Source organism: Melozone crissalis, unplaced genomic scaffold (genome assembly GCF_028551555.1).
Source record: "Melozone crissalis strain CALT ecotype California unplaced genomic scaffold, PUWL_Pcris_2 ptg000018l_1, whole genome shotgun sequence".
NCBI classification, from domain to species: Eukaryota; Metazoa; Chordata; class Aves; order Passeriformes; family Passerellidae; genus Melozone; species Melozone crissalis.
Genome location: NW_026535796.1, coordinates 22,074,353 through 22,093,828, shown reverse-complemented (window position 1 = coordinate 22,093,828; position 19,476 = coordinate 22,074,353). Strand labels below are relative to the sequence as shown.

At 42.1% G+C, this 19,476-nt stretch overlaps 1 protein-coding gene across 6 annotated transcripts in view; it reads left to right on the top strand.

Annotated features, from left to right (window-relative positions):
* SIPA1L1 (signal induced proliferation associated 1 like 1) overlaps positions 1-9,839 on the top strand; it is a 201,353-nt gene extending 191,514 nt beyond the window's left edge. For 5 of the 6 annotated variants that reach the window (XM_054276442.1, XM_054276441.1, XM_054276444.1 and 2 more), the window contains 5 exons: positions 928-1,171; positions 4,022-4,168; positions 6,281-6,395; positions 6,883-6,964; positions 7,722-9,839. In XM_054276442.1, coding sequence (XP_054132417.1) covers positions 928-1,171; positions 4,022-4,168; positions 6,281-6,395; positions 6,883-6,964; positions 7,722-7,865 — 732 coding nt within the window. In that variant the 3' untranslated portion in view covers positions 7,866-9,839. The remainder of the gene's footprint in view (positions 1-927; positions 1,172-4,021; positions 4,169-6,280; positions 6,396-6,882; positions 6,965-7,721) is intronic. The other variant, XM_054276445.1, reaches the window with a different exon arrangement.
* The last annotated feature ends 9,637 nt before the right edge of the window (positions 9,840-19,476 follow it).

Sequence of the window (19,476 nt, the reverse complement as noted above, 5' to 3'; positions counted from 1 at the left end):
CAAGTTTGCTGTTTTCCTGCTGTGGGGTTAGTAAATCAGTTCTTACCCCGATCTTTATTTCCTGATTGCACTTTTGATAAATTTCAGCAAGTTAAAAACATTCTGTCACACCAATAAATTGCATCTTAAAACTAAAATGGCATTTTAAAACCAAATTAATTCTGCCCACTGTATGAATTAGATTTCATTTTACAGAAGTCTTACAGCAAAAAAATTTTTGACTAAATTTCAACCAAACGGTAAAGAAATGTTATGCCTTAGAGACAGCTGTGTTGCTATAGACTTCATGAAAATCAGAGTCTCTGCTAGTTGGAATGGTCATGATAGCAGCTCTCTGGTACTGGCCTGAGAGTGCAAAACTCCTGGCTATCCCAGCCCTGCTTTCTCCTGTATGGAGCATGGAGGAAGCTGGGCTGATGGTGGATTTAAGACACAAGCTCTCTTATTCCTGGGAGTGCTTTTGATTCAAATACTTCTGAAGACCCACAGCAGTGATGGGTATTCCTTGTTGTTCGCTAACAGGAGATTTCTAATTAGCTGGCATTTGCTGGTGCTGGGCCTGCAATAAGGCAGCCAGTCCTGTGCAATGGTGTAACTCTGGTTTGTGCAGCATTCAGACTCTTTCTGTATCCATTTCTCTGCTACATATCAGCCCTGGAGTCAGCAAGGGCTGCCTGAGATTTCCACTCCAGAAGTTTGAAGGGTGTTTAAAAGTAAGAATGTGAGATAGGCAAAAAAAATCTATATATGTTACCTACTTACAACCTCCTTAAAAGCCAATTTCTTCAGTTCTTTTTCTTGTCCACTCTGAAAAGATGCTATGTAAACACTTGTTTTCTTACTTCAAAAAAGTTTAAAAAATTATTTCAAGTTTCTTTATTGATTATTTTTTCTCATTTCTTTTTATTTGTGTTTATGAATGTATAGTCACACACTCTGTCCTGTCAGTCTCCCTTTCCCAGCACTCCTACCACAAGGCGTGCCTTGCAAAGGACTTTGTCAGATGAGAGTATTTACAGTGGTCAAAGGGAGCACTTCTTCACCTCGCGGGCCTCGCTCCTGGACCAAGCCATGCCAAATGATGTTCTGTTCACCAGCACCTACCCTTCTCTCCCAAAGTCGCTGCCCCTACGGAGACCATCCTACACTTTGGGAATGAAATCACTTCATGGTAAGTGGATTTCCCATTTTTCGACTTCCAGAGGAATCCTTTATGAATCATCTTGGGGGAAATGTTTGTTACAGCAATTGGTAGTTCCATCTTTATTTTGCTCAGATGAGGAGAGTCCAGTCACATGACTGAAAATGTAAAAAAGGACAGGAATTTAATTTTTTTCCCCTCACTTCAGTGGGTGTAAGATGGCATGACTGGTCATGCATTTGCCTTGTAGAGGGAGCACAGAAATTTGCCTCGCTGGCTGCAAGTTTCTCTCATTTCTTCCAAGAGTCACCTAGATCAGTTGGACCAATGGACAAATAATGTTTGCTTGGTTATCCACAGAGAGAACTTCAGGTGTCAGTTCCTTACTGTGGGATTCCAGGAACAAAATTTGGTTAGGAAAATGATACAGAAGTGGGTAAATAGTAGTGGACATTTAGATACACAGTATACCAGATACAGCTGTTATTGGGCCAACTGTTCAATTGTTTTTAAATGAATTCCTGTACCCTACTTATTTTACCGTACATGAATTACTTATTTTAGTTACACAGCTAACCAGAAAAGGTTATTTGTAAAGTGCTGTCAAGAAGACACTCAGCTTTCTTCCATTAGTTTACTGAAAAGTCTCAGTCTAATTATTTGATGGGTTGTGTGTTGCTGCACGTGAATGTCACGGTGAGAAATGGAATTTTCACAGGTTCCCACTGTACTTCATAACTGAGTGTGTTTTCCAGAAATAGAGGTAGATCTCAGGGTAGGATTCTGCAATGTTTTCTGAAGAAGTACATATCTGCTCTGATTTATTCATGTTTTAGTATGTTTCAAGAGGAAAATGCAAGGCCTATCAATAGATTCAACTCACTCTAGTGGGCCCTAAGCACACTCTGTATTTAGCTACACAGGATGCATTTGACAGTGAAGGCTGATGAAGAAATCTATTTTAAATTCTTTTCATCTGACTGTGATCACCAGGCATCAGTTTTCAGTGTTGAACCTGACATTTTCCTGAGCTGTTGTGTCTGTATAACGTGTTTCTTGCATAAGAGTTAGGAAACTGAGCTCTTTTCATTTCTATTTTTTATATGCACTAAAATAACTTTGTAGACTTGGTTATGCTTGCAGCTGGATGGAGGATTTGATTTCTGAGGACTTGGGGTCAGAAGATTAATGATGCCACCAGAGTACAAGTGGAAAGCAGCACTTTGTCTCTTTTCATTTAAATGCTGTATTTTCCAAATAGAAAACTACAAAACCTTCTTTTGTTACCATGTTCTCTTCCACCCTAAACTAATAACTCCTCCTAGCTCATAACCTGTCTACCTCTGTCAACAAAACAAGATTTTCTATTTTCTATAAAACGTAGAGGCTGCATGATAAAAGGACCAGCTATTTGATTGGCACACAAATTGTCTTCCCACACACACTTTGCTGAGAAAAGGATTAAATAAACTAGATATTTAGTACCACAAGTATTTGTTAGCTTCCAGTTACTCAAAATTCCTTAAATTCAAAGATTCCAGAGCACATCCATTTTTTAGAGGAAAAATGTTGAGCTAAAAATGCTCGCATTTGTTCATCTGCCTTAACAATCCAACATTTTTAAAACAAGTAGCTTTTCAAATACTTAGGTTTTCATCAAATTGCATGTATCTTTTCACTAATTAGAAATATTTGCATGTTAACAACCTCCAAAATAACTATTTCAAGAGCTAAGACAAAAATTCTCAGTGTTAATAATACTGAATATAACAAAATAAAATGTAACAAAATTACATTTAAAAAAAGTAAATACAGACACAAAAAAAATCATGATTTCTGAGCCAAGAAGTGAATGCAGTGTAACTTTTCTGGTCACTGTTCCCCAGGCAGCAATATGATTTAGCTGAAGTTCTTATGAATTATTTTAGTTATTGAAGTTGCATAGTTATTAGGCTATCAAAAAAAAAGGGGGGGGGGGGGGGGAAGGGGAATTAAACAGCACAACTCAGGCATTTTGGCATTGTATCCTGCCTGTCACACTGTCCTTCTGTTCTGTATGATCCAAGCAGACTCTTTTCCCTTGTCTTCTCAGCAGCTTCCTCCCAATTGCCCAGTCCATCTTCTCACCCCTACATCTCTCTCTTCTAATACTGCCTACAAAGTTTTCAAAACTTCTTTACATCTTGACAGAGGGCATGAGAAAGGATGTTGCTTCTGAGCTTACACATGTGACCATGCATTTCACATTTTTTGGTTGTCCAGCCAGTAAACTGAAATAAAGTAGATAATTCTTGGTTGAAAGTTTGGTGTTGCCCTAATTAGTGGTGAAAATCAAAGCACTTCACTTCTGTTGTTTTAATTTGCGCAAAAATGACAGGGATTTGGAATGCTTCTTTCCAGCTTGTCAATGCTTTTTTCCATAGAGAGCCCTGTAACAGCTTATAGGTGGGTGTGGCTATTTTTTAGTAAAGATCTGAAGGTTTCAGTGAACTGCTGAGAGATGGGCAATGCTCTGGAAGTAGTTTTAAGGGTTTTCTTGTTCTGATTCATCTTGGTAGGCTTAATTCGGCTCCATTGGTTTACAAGATTGTAAAGAGGAAGGAAAAAACCTCACAGTTTTGGGTTGGTTTTGGGGTTTTTTGGAGCACTTAGCTGAAAAGATGAAGGCAAGTTAGAAAGGAGGTGAATGTGCTAGCTTTAGAAAACTGCTTTGTGAAGGGCTGTATCTGGTGAACTGTAGTTGGTCAAACATTCTTCTGAATTTTGGCTGATCTTGAAAAGTGCTATGCCAGAAAAGTTAAGAACAGGGTATTCAGTATATTAAGAAAGGAATTTTCAGGTATTTTCATGGAGTATATAATCTATTCTGCATTGCTCCAGGAGAGTTTTCTGCCTCAGACAGCTCCCTCACAGATATCCAGGAGCAAAGACGGCAGCCCATGCCAGACCCTGGTCTTATGCCATTGCCTGATTCTGCCTCTGATCTAGACTGGTCAAACTTGGTAGATGCTGCCAAAGCTTTTGAAGGTAAGTTTTCACAATACAACACTTAGGAAGCTGGTCTTTGTGCACAGTTTAAGGACTGTCGGGTTTGTGTTTGTTTGGATTTATTTTAATCCTGACTTTTAGTTTTTTTGTTCTTAGTTTTCTTCTTAGTCTGAAGCTTAAGCTCATTTAAATACTGACTGAAGTGTCAAGAGCCTGAAACTTCATATGTAATAGTCAGATACCATTTCTTCTTACTGGAATTCCTCAGTGGTATGGTTTGGCCAAATATTCGTGAAACTGGTCACTTTTCATTTCATGTAAAACAGTTGCAGGCAGCTGGTCTGGGAAAGGGCACAAAAGTGCAAAAATAAAGTCATATAGTAGGGGAAAAGCACACTAAAGATTGCTTGCTTACTGCACTAGTGAGAAGTACATCTCGTGCAGCTGCAGTTTGCTACAAGATAATTTGGGAAATACGCCTTGTTGTAAAATACTTTTTCATTGCCCCTGCATACCCTGAAGATGTAGATTTGCATGCAAGTGTTGTTTCATCCTATGGCATTTTCCATCTCCATGACTCTTGGTAAACTGAAGAGAACTGTAAATTGTCTAGATACATTTGAACTTAAAATTAAAACTAAAAATGCAGTTTAGACTAAAGAGAATTTATATTACTAGAATCCAATGGAAAAATCTTCTAAGTGTGTGAAACAGAAGTGCCCATTCCTAGTATCTGCATAAATGCTGGCCCACCTTCATGGAAGTGTTTTTTCACTTATCTTGAATCTTTTAGACCTTATTCAACATAGTTGGAGAAGTCTGAAGTAATTTGATTTCTTGGCTGTTCTCTGATAGTAGCCTTAGATATCATTAGGACAGTGGGTGTCTCTGAGTGTTCAGAGTACTCGTGTCCTCTGCTCTGTTGCCACAGGAGTTGTAGGAGCAGCTTGGCTCGTATTTGAGCTCTACAGTTTTGAGAAGAGTATTCAATGTAAGACATGGTCCTCAAGAGAAGATGAATTTGTAGTGATGTTTTTTTCATCACCACATATGGGTGAAACTCAGGTTTTTAACACATTTCTTTCTGGTTGGCAGTTTCTCTTTAAAGGATCCCCTCATTTTTGGTGTGATTTATTTGACTGTCCTCATTAACCTGAATCCCTTACTTGGTAGGCCCCAGACTCACTCGTGTTTCTCTTCAGAAGTGTGAACACAGTCACTGTGGTCAAGATAACAAACTGACAGCTCAGATGAAGAAAAGCTGGAGTAATGTGTTAGCTGTCAGCTTCAAATCACTGCTATAAAAATACATTCAAATTTGACTTGGAGAAGGATCTCAATATAATTCCATTGGTGTTTGTTTGACACATACCAAGGAACCTAAATTCTGATTTGTGATCCTGAACACCTCCTCTCCACCATTGATTGGTGTCCTCAGCACAAGCCCCTGAAGTTACAAATTGTGGTATCTGTACCAGCTGAAAGAAAAACTGCCTGAATCCCTGAGCTACACCAACCTGTACTATAAAAATTTACCAAAGAGAAAAAGCAATACTCTTCTGTTTCCAGTGAGAGCCCAACAGCTGCTGAGGTTAATTTATTAAGATAAAGTTTTTATACTGCTGTCTGTCACACCATGTGACAGTGTTTTAGAGATGTGTAAGAACATTTGAACAGTTACAGGACAAGAAATACACATACAAGGCAGGAAAGAGGTTTCATGTTTCAATCTGAAAATGTTTTATAAAACATAAGGAAAAAATTTCAGGTTCTGAAAAATTACATGAGTCAAATTGCACACAGTGAGCTTTTCCTTCCTCAGGATAAAGCTATTCTTTATAGAGTGAAAGAAGTGAAATATAGTTGCTAAGTTATTGGGTGGTGTCATGCAGTCATACCCAGGAAGATCTGCGCAGTGCTGCTTGTGCCAGAGCCAGTACTTCCTGACTCCAGCACAGTGGCAAACCTGGTGCAAACACTTTCACTGCCAGTTTGCTTCCATCAAGTGGACATTGGTATGTCATATCATCACTTTACCTTGCTTGAAACAGACTGAAATTGCTGAAGTGCTGCAGTGTAGCTGTTGTGCTGTGCATGAACAAATAATCATTACTGCTGCCATTGTTTTTCTCTGTATGTTTGCCTTCTCAGTTCAGCGAGCTTCATTCTTTGCTGCTGCTGATGAAAATCACAGACCCGTGAGCGCTGCTTCCAGCAGTGATCAGGCTGAGGACCAGCTTACTGCACAGATAAAGCCTTATACAGGGTAAGTAAATACACCAGATGTGCAGGCTTTCCCAGCTACAAACCAAGGGAAAGAGTAGGGATGTCTTCATTTGGAAGCCATCTCCAGGCTTCATGCAGTAACTTTTCGGAAGTTCTCATGAAGGTGGAGCTGGGAGGTGAAAATAAAAGAATTATAAGTCCAGTTGAATCTTTTTGCAGGTTTTTTCTTGTCTGAGATGTTCATGAAACTATCCAAAGCAATGGTTAATTCAAGGCATATACAGTGATTTCAAGTAGAAAGAAGTCAAGTAATGGGATGACCCCAAGTAATCATGAGTTAAATTTGCTCTGTTGTTTAATGTGCTGTATGTGTTCCATGTACTGTTTATTATGTTTATTTTGTGACCCCTTGGTGCACACAAATGCATACCTTCATAAAGGCACTTGGTATAGACAAAGCTTCTAGCTACCCCCTGTGAAGGCAGTAAATCATATCGATACCTATTTGTGTTTCCTGCTTTCAACAGTAAAGAATCCCCTCCAACTCTTGCCTCTAAAGTGGACCAACTGGAAGGTTTGCTGAAGATGCTGCAAGAAGATCTAAGGAAGGTAAGCATTTCATCTGCAGAAGGATTTATATGACATGTATTTAGTTGGTACTTGGTGGTGCTAATAACTGTGTAATCCTGCTTTGCCATGCCTGAGCCTGTGACAGTTTCATCCTGGTATGAGAAAAAGACATTTCTTTGCTACTTTTCTCAGGCTTCTAATTATGCATGGCTGGGATGGGGTGTCTGAATTTGTAGGCGTTTGATTCCTCTGCTTAAATTAGGAGGGTGATTCACAGTACCTCCACTCCCAATTCAGGTGACACTGCAAAAGGCTTGAAGTTAGTCCATAAAAATGTATCCTGCTGATGAAAAGTTGGCAGTGCTATCTAAACCTGTAATTTCTGCAGTGGAAACTTCCTGCATTGTTTTAATGCCTAGTTGGTCCAAGAAGGCTCTGCAGTAATGAGATGAAGTCTCTTAGCTGGGAAAGTGTTTGCAGGAAGATTCCCTGTCCTTTACTTAGTTAACCATCAGGACTTGTACATACAGAACAGCTCATGGCCAATTTTATTGGACCACCTAGGGAGTCAGCTTCTGTATTGGGATCTAATACAAAGAAATCCTGTTCATGCAACCAGAACATGAGCAAGGAAACATCACTAATGTCCCTTGGATGTAAACCCGTGTGTTACTGCACATAAAATCCTTAAAAAGAACGAGACTTACGCTCTCTGAAGAGATTCCTGCTGCTCTAGATAGATAGGAAGCATGACCTGAAATTTCTACTAAGATCTCTATTTTTCCTTGTGCCTAAGGAAAAAGAGGACAAGGCCAGCCTTCAGGCTGAAGTGCAACATTTGCGGGAAGACAACTTGAGGTTACAGGAGGAATCCCAGAATGCAACTGAAAAGCTGAAGAAATTCACCGAATGGGTTTTCAACACAATTGATATGAACTGAGAACAGTGTACGGGGAAGGAAACTATCTGTTATGAATATTATTACTGGGACTTAAGCTTTAATGCCACCTTAATTATGACATGTGAAAGTATAGTCAGAGCAATTCCCTGTTCTTCATCCTCCAATAACCCTTTTTTGCATCTCTGCGCGCACTCAGAACAATTGCAGATCAACAATCAATGTCTGCCTTTTGTAGAAAAAACAAAGTAAATAATTTTAAAAAGGTAAAATAAAAAAATAAAAGTTTAACTGCTAAAATGTGAATGTCTATTTTTTGCACATTGTCTCTTTATCTGTTATGTACAAAATGATTTGGAGGCCAGGATCAGGCTTGCTGTTCCATCTGCCTCTGTTTTCATTAACTCCTTTCTCTCTGTTTCAGATAATCTGCTTTTCCTTGCAGCTTTGGCAAATATTATGACATCTAGAAAATAAGAAAGAAATGTTTACTTTACTGCTCTTCTAACATTGTTTTCTGAAGTATGCCACAGACAAGGGGATGTAATGCAATGTTTTAGGTGTCTCCTTAGCAATTTGCGCTTGGTTACTAGTGCTACCTTCCCATCCATTGCAGAGAGCGCGTGTCCATAGTGTATGGTACAGAACAACCAGCATCACAGCTTAGAGAGAGACTAGAGAGGTGAGCCATGGGTCAGGCATATAATCACGCATCGATTGCATTAGCATTTCTGGTGGCCTTTGTTTCCTGTGGAAACAATGGCTGCAAGTACCTTTGCAAACAGCAAAACTAGGCATGCTGCAGTTCATACCACATCAGGCAGGCTGAGACATCAGCAATCCAGCAGCAGTGCTCAGTTAAGTACAGCACCCTGCCCTTCCAGGGGAGTCTGGTGCTTGCATACGTGCAGGAGACTTAAGCTGAAGTTGTAAAGAGATTAAGATTTTTTTTTTCTCCCCCCTGAAATGTTACCATGGAAAACCACACAAACTATCACTGTGTACCTGCCCTCCCATTTTGTTTCCCTTGCTTTCTCAAATCATAGCAGATTTGAGAAAAGTTTATTCAAGTTGTGTTTTGTTGCATGACAGATGATCTTATAAATCCTTTACTATGGAAGATAGAGGAATATGTAAAGGGGAATTAGAGAAGTGTATTTTTCAAAGCACTGGGACAGGATTGGAGCTCTGAAATCCTGAGTCCCCAGTGAAATTGTCCCTCATGAGATTTCCCAAACTGCTTCATGCCAGCAAAGTTGATTTCTTGTTCTTTGAAGGAACAGCTAACTTCCACAACGTGTTACCTCTACAGAAAATACCTTTTAGGTGTCAAAATACAGTTTTTAAGCACCGCAGTCTGCACAGGCATTGGACTGTGCAGTGTGCTGAGAAACCTTTTCTACTCCCTTCTGAGGATCTAGTTACTACCTTAGTAAATATTGCCTTCCATAAAGTGCAGTGTATTTGGGGGTTAATTTCGAGAGCATCCTCTCACTCCCCTTTTATCACATTCTCAAATAAACAGATTAAAATCACTGGCACAGTCTTGTCAAAGACTTCCATGCTCTCTTCAAATCCCTTTTTCACGATATTTAATCTTGCTGCACACAAGTACACACTACACTTCAACCTCAAACTTCATTTGTGATGCTAATCCCCATGGAGTTCTTCTCTAATGTTTTGTCATGGAAATGGATCTCTTTGGAACTATTTCTGGAGTGCTTTTGTAAAGGTTTAGAATGTCTTGGGTTTTTTAATGACTTGTATGAAGGAGATTTATATAATGCCTGATATTATTTGTAAATGGGAAATATTGCTAACATCTCTGAGCATCCTGAAGTCTTGCTTTTATTCTCTTTTATTTTTAAGTTTGGTTTTATTTTATTTCAAAAAATATTTTGGGACTTGGGGCAGACTATTTATTAGAGTTTTGCAACAGAGTTCTTCTTGTATGATGCCTCTGAAGGCTACTTGTAAAATTCTGACAATAAAACTCATTTTAAAGGTTCTTCTAAACCATTTCCTGATTTTGTTGGATTTAAGATTTTCCAGAGTGTCCATTTCTTCCTGTTTTTTTTTTCATGTACCACTTTTCTCAGTACTTATTGATACAGGAGTTCCATTCTCTATTAGATTCCTAATTTTTATCCCTTTGAAGGCCATTACTTGGTAAGTAAAAAACACTTGATCCCTTGTCTTTTTACTTGTATTATCCATTTGTTTTGTTTTCCAGATCTCCATCTTTCACCTGGGAGATGACCTTGGAAGTGTTTTGAACAGATGTAGTTTTGGCCCACCGGATCAGCATTCCACACAGCTTAAAAATGTGGAACTAGGTCAGTCTGCAGCAAAGTGTCTTCCAGTTCACTGAATAAATCCCTACAAGGCATGTGGGGAAAGAAAATTCATCTCTTTCTAGCATGAAGTTACTGGACCAAGAGAGCTGTGAAGCAGCAAGAATAAATAGAAACATCTGATGAAAAATTGAGGTTGAATCTTGGAAAGAAAACTAGACGCTGTCTTATCATTTGTAATTGGATCCTGGTAGCTGAGCTGGAGAAAACTTCCTTCAGGTCAAGGAGTTTCCCTGTCCACATTCATAATGAATTCATGCTAGAGGTTCCCACACTCCACCACACACAGCGCTAGGTCAGGCTAGACCAGGGCAGGATCCAACTTGCAGGCATCTCCTTGCAGCTGGAGCACTGACTGGCCTCAGCAGAAGGTGGGTGGCTGTGGGAGCAGTGTGGGTAATAAGGACAACCTTCCTGTTTCTCCCATGTTTTATGGTCCTAGTAAATTGGAAACAATTTACTATTCCTTTTCTACGTTCCAGTGCAAAGATGTTGTTTCCCTGTGACAAATTTTTGGATTGCTGGATGTGGCTGGTACAGGAGCAGCAATCTGCTTTCTTTCAAAATCCCCCAATCAGGGTGTGGGGATGTCACCACAGCGGGGCTGCAGCCTGCATGATGGATAATACTCTTCCCAAAAGTGGTGCTGGGCATGGCTAACAGGCCAGAGGGTGGTAACTGGGTGTGGTTAGCAGTGAGCTGTGAGAGACACAGGAGCAGGGGTTGTGAGGGGAGAGGCTGGTGGGAAGGGGCCTGGGGGAGCTTGTTATGAGGTTAAGGGAGAGGAGATGGGGTGAAACGTTCAGGTTTCACTCATCTGAAAGTGTGGTTACTGTATGATAGCTTCTTGTTTCTGTGGGAGGTGTGTTCCAATTCAGTGAACAAATAGTGTGCGAGCCTTTTCCCCAGCTCTTTCTTTGAGGGAAAGGTCCCCATAAACCAGGCACAGCCTGGGAGGATTGACTGGTTTGCTTCTAAAACCTTTATGTAATTCTCTCATCTCTCAGTGCCTTCCTTTGGGCTGACAGCTAACAAACCCTCTTTTTAGGCAGTCAGCTCTCTCCTGGCAGACAATGGTGTTAGTCCTGTATGGGAGCAACTTGCTTTGCTGCAAGACAGCAGGGGAACAGGAGGTTGCAGTTTATCTGCTGGTATGGCATCCAAAGCTGGATTCTTTGGACATGGGCTGTGCTGAGGGAGTTACTAATGGAGGCAAGTTGAGCAGCGTGATGATGAGGCTTGTACAGATGCCTTCACCTCTTCCTGATAATGGCAGTGGTGAGGAAATCCTTGCTGGGCTTTTTAAGGAAATACTAGGGGGAAAAGAAGCTCATAGAAATATTCAGAGCTCTGCAGTAAGATCCCCTTCCCCCAGCAGCTTTGGCTGGCCATGAGGGGAGTGGGGCTGGGAGTTTATGAGTTGAACTTGTTGGAGCCCCAAGACAGGCTGTGGCTGATGGCAGCCACTTACATCTCCTTTCTGTAAGGAAGACCAGCAGCAGCCACTGTTTGGGAGAGGCAGATCCTCTCCCACTTTCTACAGCAGCAGCCTGAGGAATCAATCAGCTTTGAGGAGACAGAGCTGCTGGGGACCTTTTAGGGTTTTGCCCCTCTCAGTAAGCAAGGTCTCAGGAAGCAAGTCCCTCTGTCCAGCTTTTCCTGTGTTTGCCTGGATGGACCTGTCTCCTTTCAGAAGGTAATTTCTGAGTATCACAACCTACTTGTGTTTTCCCCAATGTTTTGTGTCAGTGATTTAAAGTGGTCTGGTCTGTCTGTAGCACAGCAAAGTGTGGGCAATTAGAGAACTCCTATGGGAAGTAAAACCAGTGTGCTGCAGTAATCTGTACATCCTTACCAAACTGCAGGGCTGGGGGCTGCAGAATTAATGATCTCTCACAATGTAACTCAGGTTAGAAGGATATCATGATGTCTCTTGTCCAGCCAGTTGCTCTGGACTTTACCTAGTTGAGTCTTGAAGAAAAACCTTTGAGCATGGAGATGCACAGTCTTTCTAGGCAAAGCATTACTTTGGTTTCTATTTTCAGGATTATTAGAAGAAAGATGTAACCTCAGCAGCAGATGCAGGCTGTGTTTTGCCTACTTTCTAAAAGCTTATGACACAGGAGTCTGTACCCTCCTTAAAAGTCCACAGCATGTCCTCTGTCTGCGGCTGGCAGCAGAGCACCCACATTTGCCATTTTCCCTTTGGTGAGCCTGGCAGGAAGGAGAAGCCTGCAGCTTGGTGGATGCTAAGTGCTGTTTGCTCCACTCCACTAATCAACTTCCTACAGTCCAGTTCTGATTAATTTCTAGGGATTTCTTTTTTCTGTACTTGGTACTGCTTATTCATGCTTGAATCAGGGCCTAGATTGTGTCCCCTGGTTGTCCTTCACTCTGTGCTGCCTGTAAGAAGGACACACGTGCTGAGGAGCTACAGCTGTGGGCAGAGGATGCTCCTGGCAGCTGAAGAAGCCTGTCAGCTGTTGGCATGCAAAGAAGTCAGAGACTGAAACGAGGATGTATTCCAGGACTAGGACTAAATGTAGTTTCCTAACCTCATGTTGTGTTAGTGGCAAATGCCACCAACTAGTAACTAAGACGAGATTTCACACCACAGGGGCAAAAACCCAGGGAATTGTCCTAGAGCTGTTTAAAAGCTTATTTCTGTTCTTTCCTCTTGCTTTCTCCCACCTCTCCTGCACTTTTTCGGCAGTTTGTTCACTTTGTGTGGTGGCTGCTGACCGCTGTTCTGCTCTTGGGATCTGATGCAGGAAGAGGGGCTGCTCCAATGGTCCTGGCAGCAAAGCTGTGTCTGCCTGTGGCTGAGCTGAAAGGCGAGACTGCGTCGAGCAATTGAAAGACTTGGCTGAATTGAAAATTGAAGAGCTTGACTGCTCACTTGTTTTGTGAAAGGAACCAAGGCACATTTGCATCTCTTTCTACCTCATACCCATAAGGAGTTTGCTTAGCTGGAGCTGGGAGGCTCAGTGATCACTTCCGCTGTATGGAAGGAACAAGCTATGTCATGCCCAAATTGTAGTGTGCCAGGGATAACACCTGGGAGGTGTCTGCCCACACACCGCAGAAACAATCACTGTGTGCTTGCCTGGCTTTTCCTCCTACAAAGCTTCTGGCTCAGTCCAGCTCTGCTCAGAGGAGCAGCCCAGACCTCTGTAGTGCCAGCTTCTGCTGCGGGCATTGCATGGATGGGGGATTGGGGGATTCATTCCTGTTTCTTCCATGACCCATGCCATTTGATCCTAATAGTGAGATAATATAAGTGTACATCCATTTGCTTTTATCATTCTTTGTAGCACCTTTATTTTTTTAGAAAAGGTTAGATGTTTTCAAGCTGTGCACAAGCATCTGAGAAAAGCCATTCTTCCATGTTATGCTTCACATAAGTAGACTGGTCAGTCACCACCATCTACAAGTCCCAATAGCATTATTGACTAGTAGATTGTTTTGTGACATCCTCTGCTTTACATTCTTCCTCAGGTGAGGCTCAACACACAGCCTGGGGAAAAAGAAGGGGCAGAGAGGAGTACATAGAACTGGCTTCTTGTCCACTCAGTATTTCCCTCTTCCTGCTTGCTTGTGTTCTGCCATATTTAGAGTTGTTGAAATTGGAGAATTTTGCATATGTGAAGTTTTCTAGCTGATCTAGTCTGCTAGAAAGTCCCCCATGGAGGCAAAATATGTGCGAGCTGCACTGTGTTCCCCTAACTGTTCAAGCAAACAAGGAATTGCCTCCTTGATGAAAACTTGATGAGGTTACACCTATAGCATGGAAATGTGAGTCTCTCTCTTTGTGATTTTTCTTTCAATGCTTCCCTGGCCTAAAAGCAACACTCAAACTAGCATTAGTTCCATAGCTCTGATTTGTTTGGTCTGATTTTGCAGTCAGATCTCAGTTCTCCACTAAAATCCTGCAGTTTTTAGCCATATTTGATTTTTAAGTGAGCCATCTTTATTAGATAGTCAAAATATGGGTCATAGCTTACATAAGGGAGAGTCATTAGAATCACAGCATGTAGTGTGGGTCTCTGGTCTGCTGTAAGATGTCGTCCCCAAGTCTTGCAGTCTCAGGCCTGTAACCTGCATCCTGTTGTCTTTGTGGCTGGAGTGGGCAGAAATGATGGGAAGTGCCTCAGAGAAAGGTACTGGCAGGCAAAGACCATCCCCGTCTGGGGTCAAGAAAAGGCAGACAAGTTGTTCACACAACAATCACTGAAGGAGCTGCAACAGTCCTGGACAAGAGCCCTTGAGGTATTTTCCCAGCAATCTAGGGGCCAGCAGAACAGGAAAAACCAGGGCTGCTTGGTGTGAGATGCCAACCATTTCATGACCAGAAAAGGGAGAGACAGAACGAAACTGCGTGTAAGTGCACACTAGTCTCTCTCTCTCACTGAAATTTCTCAAGTAGGAAGTGGCCAAGTAGTCTAAGAGCATGCCTGTGGGAAAACAGAACATTTTACTTAAGCTTCATGAGGTGTTGAGAGCAGGAGAGAGAGTTCAAGGGATACTTTCAGTGTAGTCTATTTTAAAATAGACTATTTTTAGGGCTTTTATACAGGGCAGATTTGAAAATATCAAGTGACAGTGTCTAAATGCACAGGTAAAGGCTGGATCAGTTTCAAAAGGGGCTGAAGTGAGTTAAATACTGAATTTCTGCTGGCTTCTCAACTTCACCTCTGTCCTCACATGAGGAGGAAAACCAGTAATGTTTCCCCATGCATAGCTTTAGTTCTAAACAGGAGGTTTGAAGGGAAGGGGCCATACTTTCTGAAGCGCATCTCTTTGGGCTGGGAAAGAAACCAGAAGAATTTGAGTCCTTTGGGACCTGAGAAAAGGTTGCAAAATGAGAAAACTGGCCTAGATTTTTCAAAGGTACCACAGGACTGGCTATGGAGTCAAACAGAGATCTCCCCAAGGGCCTGGTGCAGGTGGGGTACCCAGATGGCGGCAAACCTGGCAGGCTTGCCAGGAGCACAGGGCAGCTCTGTGCTCCAGTGATCCTGGGCCAAGGCTCCAGACTGAGCTCAGGAAAGGCTGGCTGACCTGCTATCAGGCACTGGGGCTGTTCAGTAGTTCTGCATGCCCAGTCTTCAGGGCACCCACATCCATCATGTAACTGCTACTGTGCACACAGACACATCCAAGCCTTGTAGGTAAGGTATGAACAAAAATCCTTTCCTGCAACAAGTTCACAGCTTAAGGCATTCAAAATTAGTAGCACCTTCTGAGGACACCTTAATCTTAGAGTCTTCCACTTTCCTCCAAGTTCTCTATGGTCCTGGTCTAATAACACATACCTGAAGCTAACCGACAGGCAGATTGTAGGATGTACAGCAATCCAGTCTGTCCATACAAAACATTGGTAATCAAACTCTTCAGTGCCTTTTAAAGGAATTTATCAGCCAGTCATGCAGATACATCTTAAATCCTAATATTGTGCTTGCACTTCTGGCATGAAAAAATTCTAGTGGATTTGTTTTCATATTTTCAGGCAATGATGTAGCATCACAGACAGAACCAGGTTGCTTCTGAAATATTTTATTTAAGAAATCAAAATAGAGAGACATGAGATTTTAAGCTTCTGGCCTGTCTTATGCTGTGAGGTAGTTCTGGTTTAATTTCTGAGACTAGATATATTAATAAATTAGTTCTTATTTAACTGAAACATCTTTGTTATCCTTATCTGGACATGAATAAATCCCAATAAAATAATTTTATTTGATCTAGTAGTCTAGTTGATCTGAAGCAGTACTCCCCATCTGGGGTGCAACTGAACTCAAGGGTTGGTAGTATCAGATGGGATGGAAGCCAGTCTGGCTCAGTGTTCAGCACTGGGCATCCAGGTACTGATCCAAGAACAGGGCAGGCAGATACAGTTATTTCCCTAGAATACACTGCAGCAGTTTGGTTTAGGGACATCTTGACCAAAGGAATCACTCGGGTTTGTACATAAACACCTTGAGTTGTCTCCAATCTTAGTCTGGCCTTAATCTTACTTTTTGTATGGAAGCACTCTTAAATCTTTCCCACTGCTCTTCTCTGAGCCCCGTACTTTCTGCTATGCCCTTCTTCAGATGGCAGGACCAGAAGTGCACAGTCTTTGGCATGCAGATGCACTGCTGTGCTATCCTCCATTGTGCATTCTCCATTGTGTTCACTATCCCTTCCCAAAGCATCACAAACACTTAATTTTCTAACTGTTATGGAATATAAACTAAGTTGACCTTATTTTTAAGAATAGGCCCAAGAGCCCATCTTGATATAATGAGGTCAGAAGTGTTTTTCCCATGTCCTTTCTTTCGAATTTCAGTCCAGGTTGCAGTTTTCCTGCTGTCTTCTCACCTTGTCATTTGGTAGCATATGGTTGTTTTGAAGCTCTTCACAGATAACCCCTCTGTTTTACTCAGCATATCCTCATGCCACCAGGAGGTTTGTCACATTTATTACTCACTCATTTGCCAGGTAATTTACTAAGTTCCAAACATCATGGCCTTCAACACTCATCCCTCTGATACTGCCCTGGTGAACTCCCTCTGTCATGAAGGTTTGCTCCTTATATCCACCTTTTATTTCCTGTCCTTTAATCATTCATCCACTCATTATCCTGTGAGTTTATATTCCTAGGGATCCTTTGGGGAAGCAGCTTGCTTCACGGACCTCCAGTAGGATAAGCGGGTGCTTTTATGCCCTGAGCCTTTTTTGTCCATGCACTTCATGGCCACTTCAAAGGCTTCTAATAGTTTCCAGCAAGAAGACAACACAGGAGATGAAAAGTGAGAGACAGGGAATATGCCAGTATTACCTCTCTTCTACAGACACTCCAGTGGGTACAGAGTTCATCCAGGATGCTGGAAGACTCTGCTTCATTGCATCCTCTCCTCAAGGGGATTTGATATTGCGTCTTCCAGGGGAGCATCCCAGCTACCGGCCTATTAGCTTAGCTTCTGCTTTCTCCCAGCTTTTCTTGACAGATCTCCTTCATTTGGCCTAAAATATGCATTGACTCAGGGATGAGAATTTATAGCCTGATGACTGTCCTTTAGGTTCTATTTTATCCACTGCTGTTTCAGTGAGCATTGGGCTCCTCCAGTTGAAAGTGGAACCAATGGCAATGAAAATGACTGACAGAACTGCACACAGCCCACACATGAGGAAGATTGAGAGTGAAAGACATAGAACTGAAAAGGCTTCTTTCAACTGCCTCCTTCACATGAAGTCCAGACTCCATCATCCACCTGCTCCTTTTCCTCCCAGAGAACACCTAACCTATTGAACAGTCTTGCAGTGTCTTCAGATGCTTTGATGCATATGGGAAAAAGGTTGGAGAGAAAACTGCTGGAAGTGGAACAATGCAGGGACATGCATCCCAGAACTCCTATAGTGGGGAAAGGAATGGGGACCTTGCATCTAGCAGTTAAGTAGGAAGGAGAAACCTGAGAAACAGGATTACCAAATCCTGTGCTGCACTTGGAGAAGTTGAAAAACCCAATTTAAAAAAAACAGCATAAGGAAATGGCAGGTTTGAGGCACACACAGTTGCCTTGGTGCAGGACCTGCAAGTAATCCTTGGAATCAAGAACAGGATAGCAGATAGGAAAATAAGTGGGGAGATGCTGAGAGGCATGAAGAGCTCCCAGCTAGTGTGATGCCCTGGGAGCATCCTGTTGACCCCTCACCATGTATGAGACTTCCCCCAGTACTCTGGCAAGCTGCAAGCCAGTTTCAGCTCCACTTTTTGGCCTGGGTTAGATCTTCAGAATATTTCCCTTTCTTGTGGATGTCACTGCTCTGAACAAGTGTCTTGCGGATATTCACGACACCCTGCAGAGGAAGGGAAAGCAGGGATGAACACTGGGGGGACAAGGACGTAGCTGAAACCAGGTAGGTATAGGAGGGGTTACAATGAAGTCAAATGACAGCTGATCAGCAAGGAACTGTTTAACCTTTAGGTTTACAGTAATGATGTAAAGCTCTGGATGAGGACCACTTACCCAGCTGAGCCCTTTGGCACTACTGTCCTTAGAACCTTCCAGATGCAAATCACATCTCTCTCTTGCCTGGGTAAAACAAAGCACTTGCACTTATCCCAGAGAGACTAATCCTGCTGTGTTCCCTTAGGATGAGCTAGGCATAATGAGAAATTTTTTGTAACTATAATCTGAGATAAAACCAGAAACCCTTTGTAGGTTATTAGCCAATACAACGATACTCTGATGCACTTTGTAATTCACTTTTTATTCATGAGGCCTGACAGCCATTTCCACAATGTGCTTCAGGACTGTGTGGTCTCCATGGAGAGGTTTCTTCTTGCTGTGTCAGGTACTGTGGAAATTGAGAGACGATGAAAAAATTGTTTATGCATGGTAGCTTTCCTCCATGTTTTTTAAAAAGGCAGGAGAAAGCAGTAAGCTATTGCCAAGACAGATCCAGGCACTTGGCTTCAGTACTCTTTTAATCTCCTTGGCCTCATAATAATTTGGACCTAGCTGCTTCTCCCATCACTACTATGATTTCTTCGGATGTACTCAAAGCTCTGGGTATTGCCAGGTCCAAGAGGCTTTTGGAATGCCACAAAGTTTATTCCGTTTCACATTCCAGTCACTGCCCTTACCAAGCACTAGTTCTGGGAACAACCTTCTGATGGCTGGGAGCTGCTCAGATGGTGGCAAAACCCCCTTGAGTCAGAAAGGATTTTCAGCTGTGGAGAGGATTTCTGATCCATGCTGGATGAAGCTAATAAGATCTGCACTGAATTCAGGATGTGCTGGCTCACATTGGGTAGGATTTTGGCAGCTTGCATGGCTGTCAGATTGCAATGTTATGTGCCTTCAATGGCAGACAGGAACTGGGAGAAGAGCAGATTGTGGCCTGCCAGGCAGCTGGGAAGTAGACTGCTGCAGTAAGAGGGATCATACATGGCTGAGAACACCAGCTTGTGTAATGATGAATGGGAGGTGAGTACGAGCCACAAAATCCTAGCCTTGTCTTCAGCATGTTTGTCTGACAAGGAAAAAAACCCAACGGACCACTGGAAAAATGAAGAACGCAACATCTGAGAAATTGTCAACCTTTGCCAAGCCATATTTGCATACAGGGGCAAGGAGGTCTTTGAAATATTTTTTGTGGCATCTTGGCCAGGACTTCTAGCTGAAGTCCACTAGTTCAGCGAACACAGCAAGATCTTTGACCTTGACAAAAGAAATCAGGACATGTTCTGTGTAAGCGCATGTCAGAAAGTGTGACCAGAACATTCTAATGTGTCTCATAGAAGTTCTATTTTA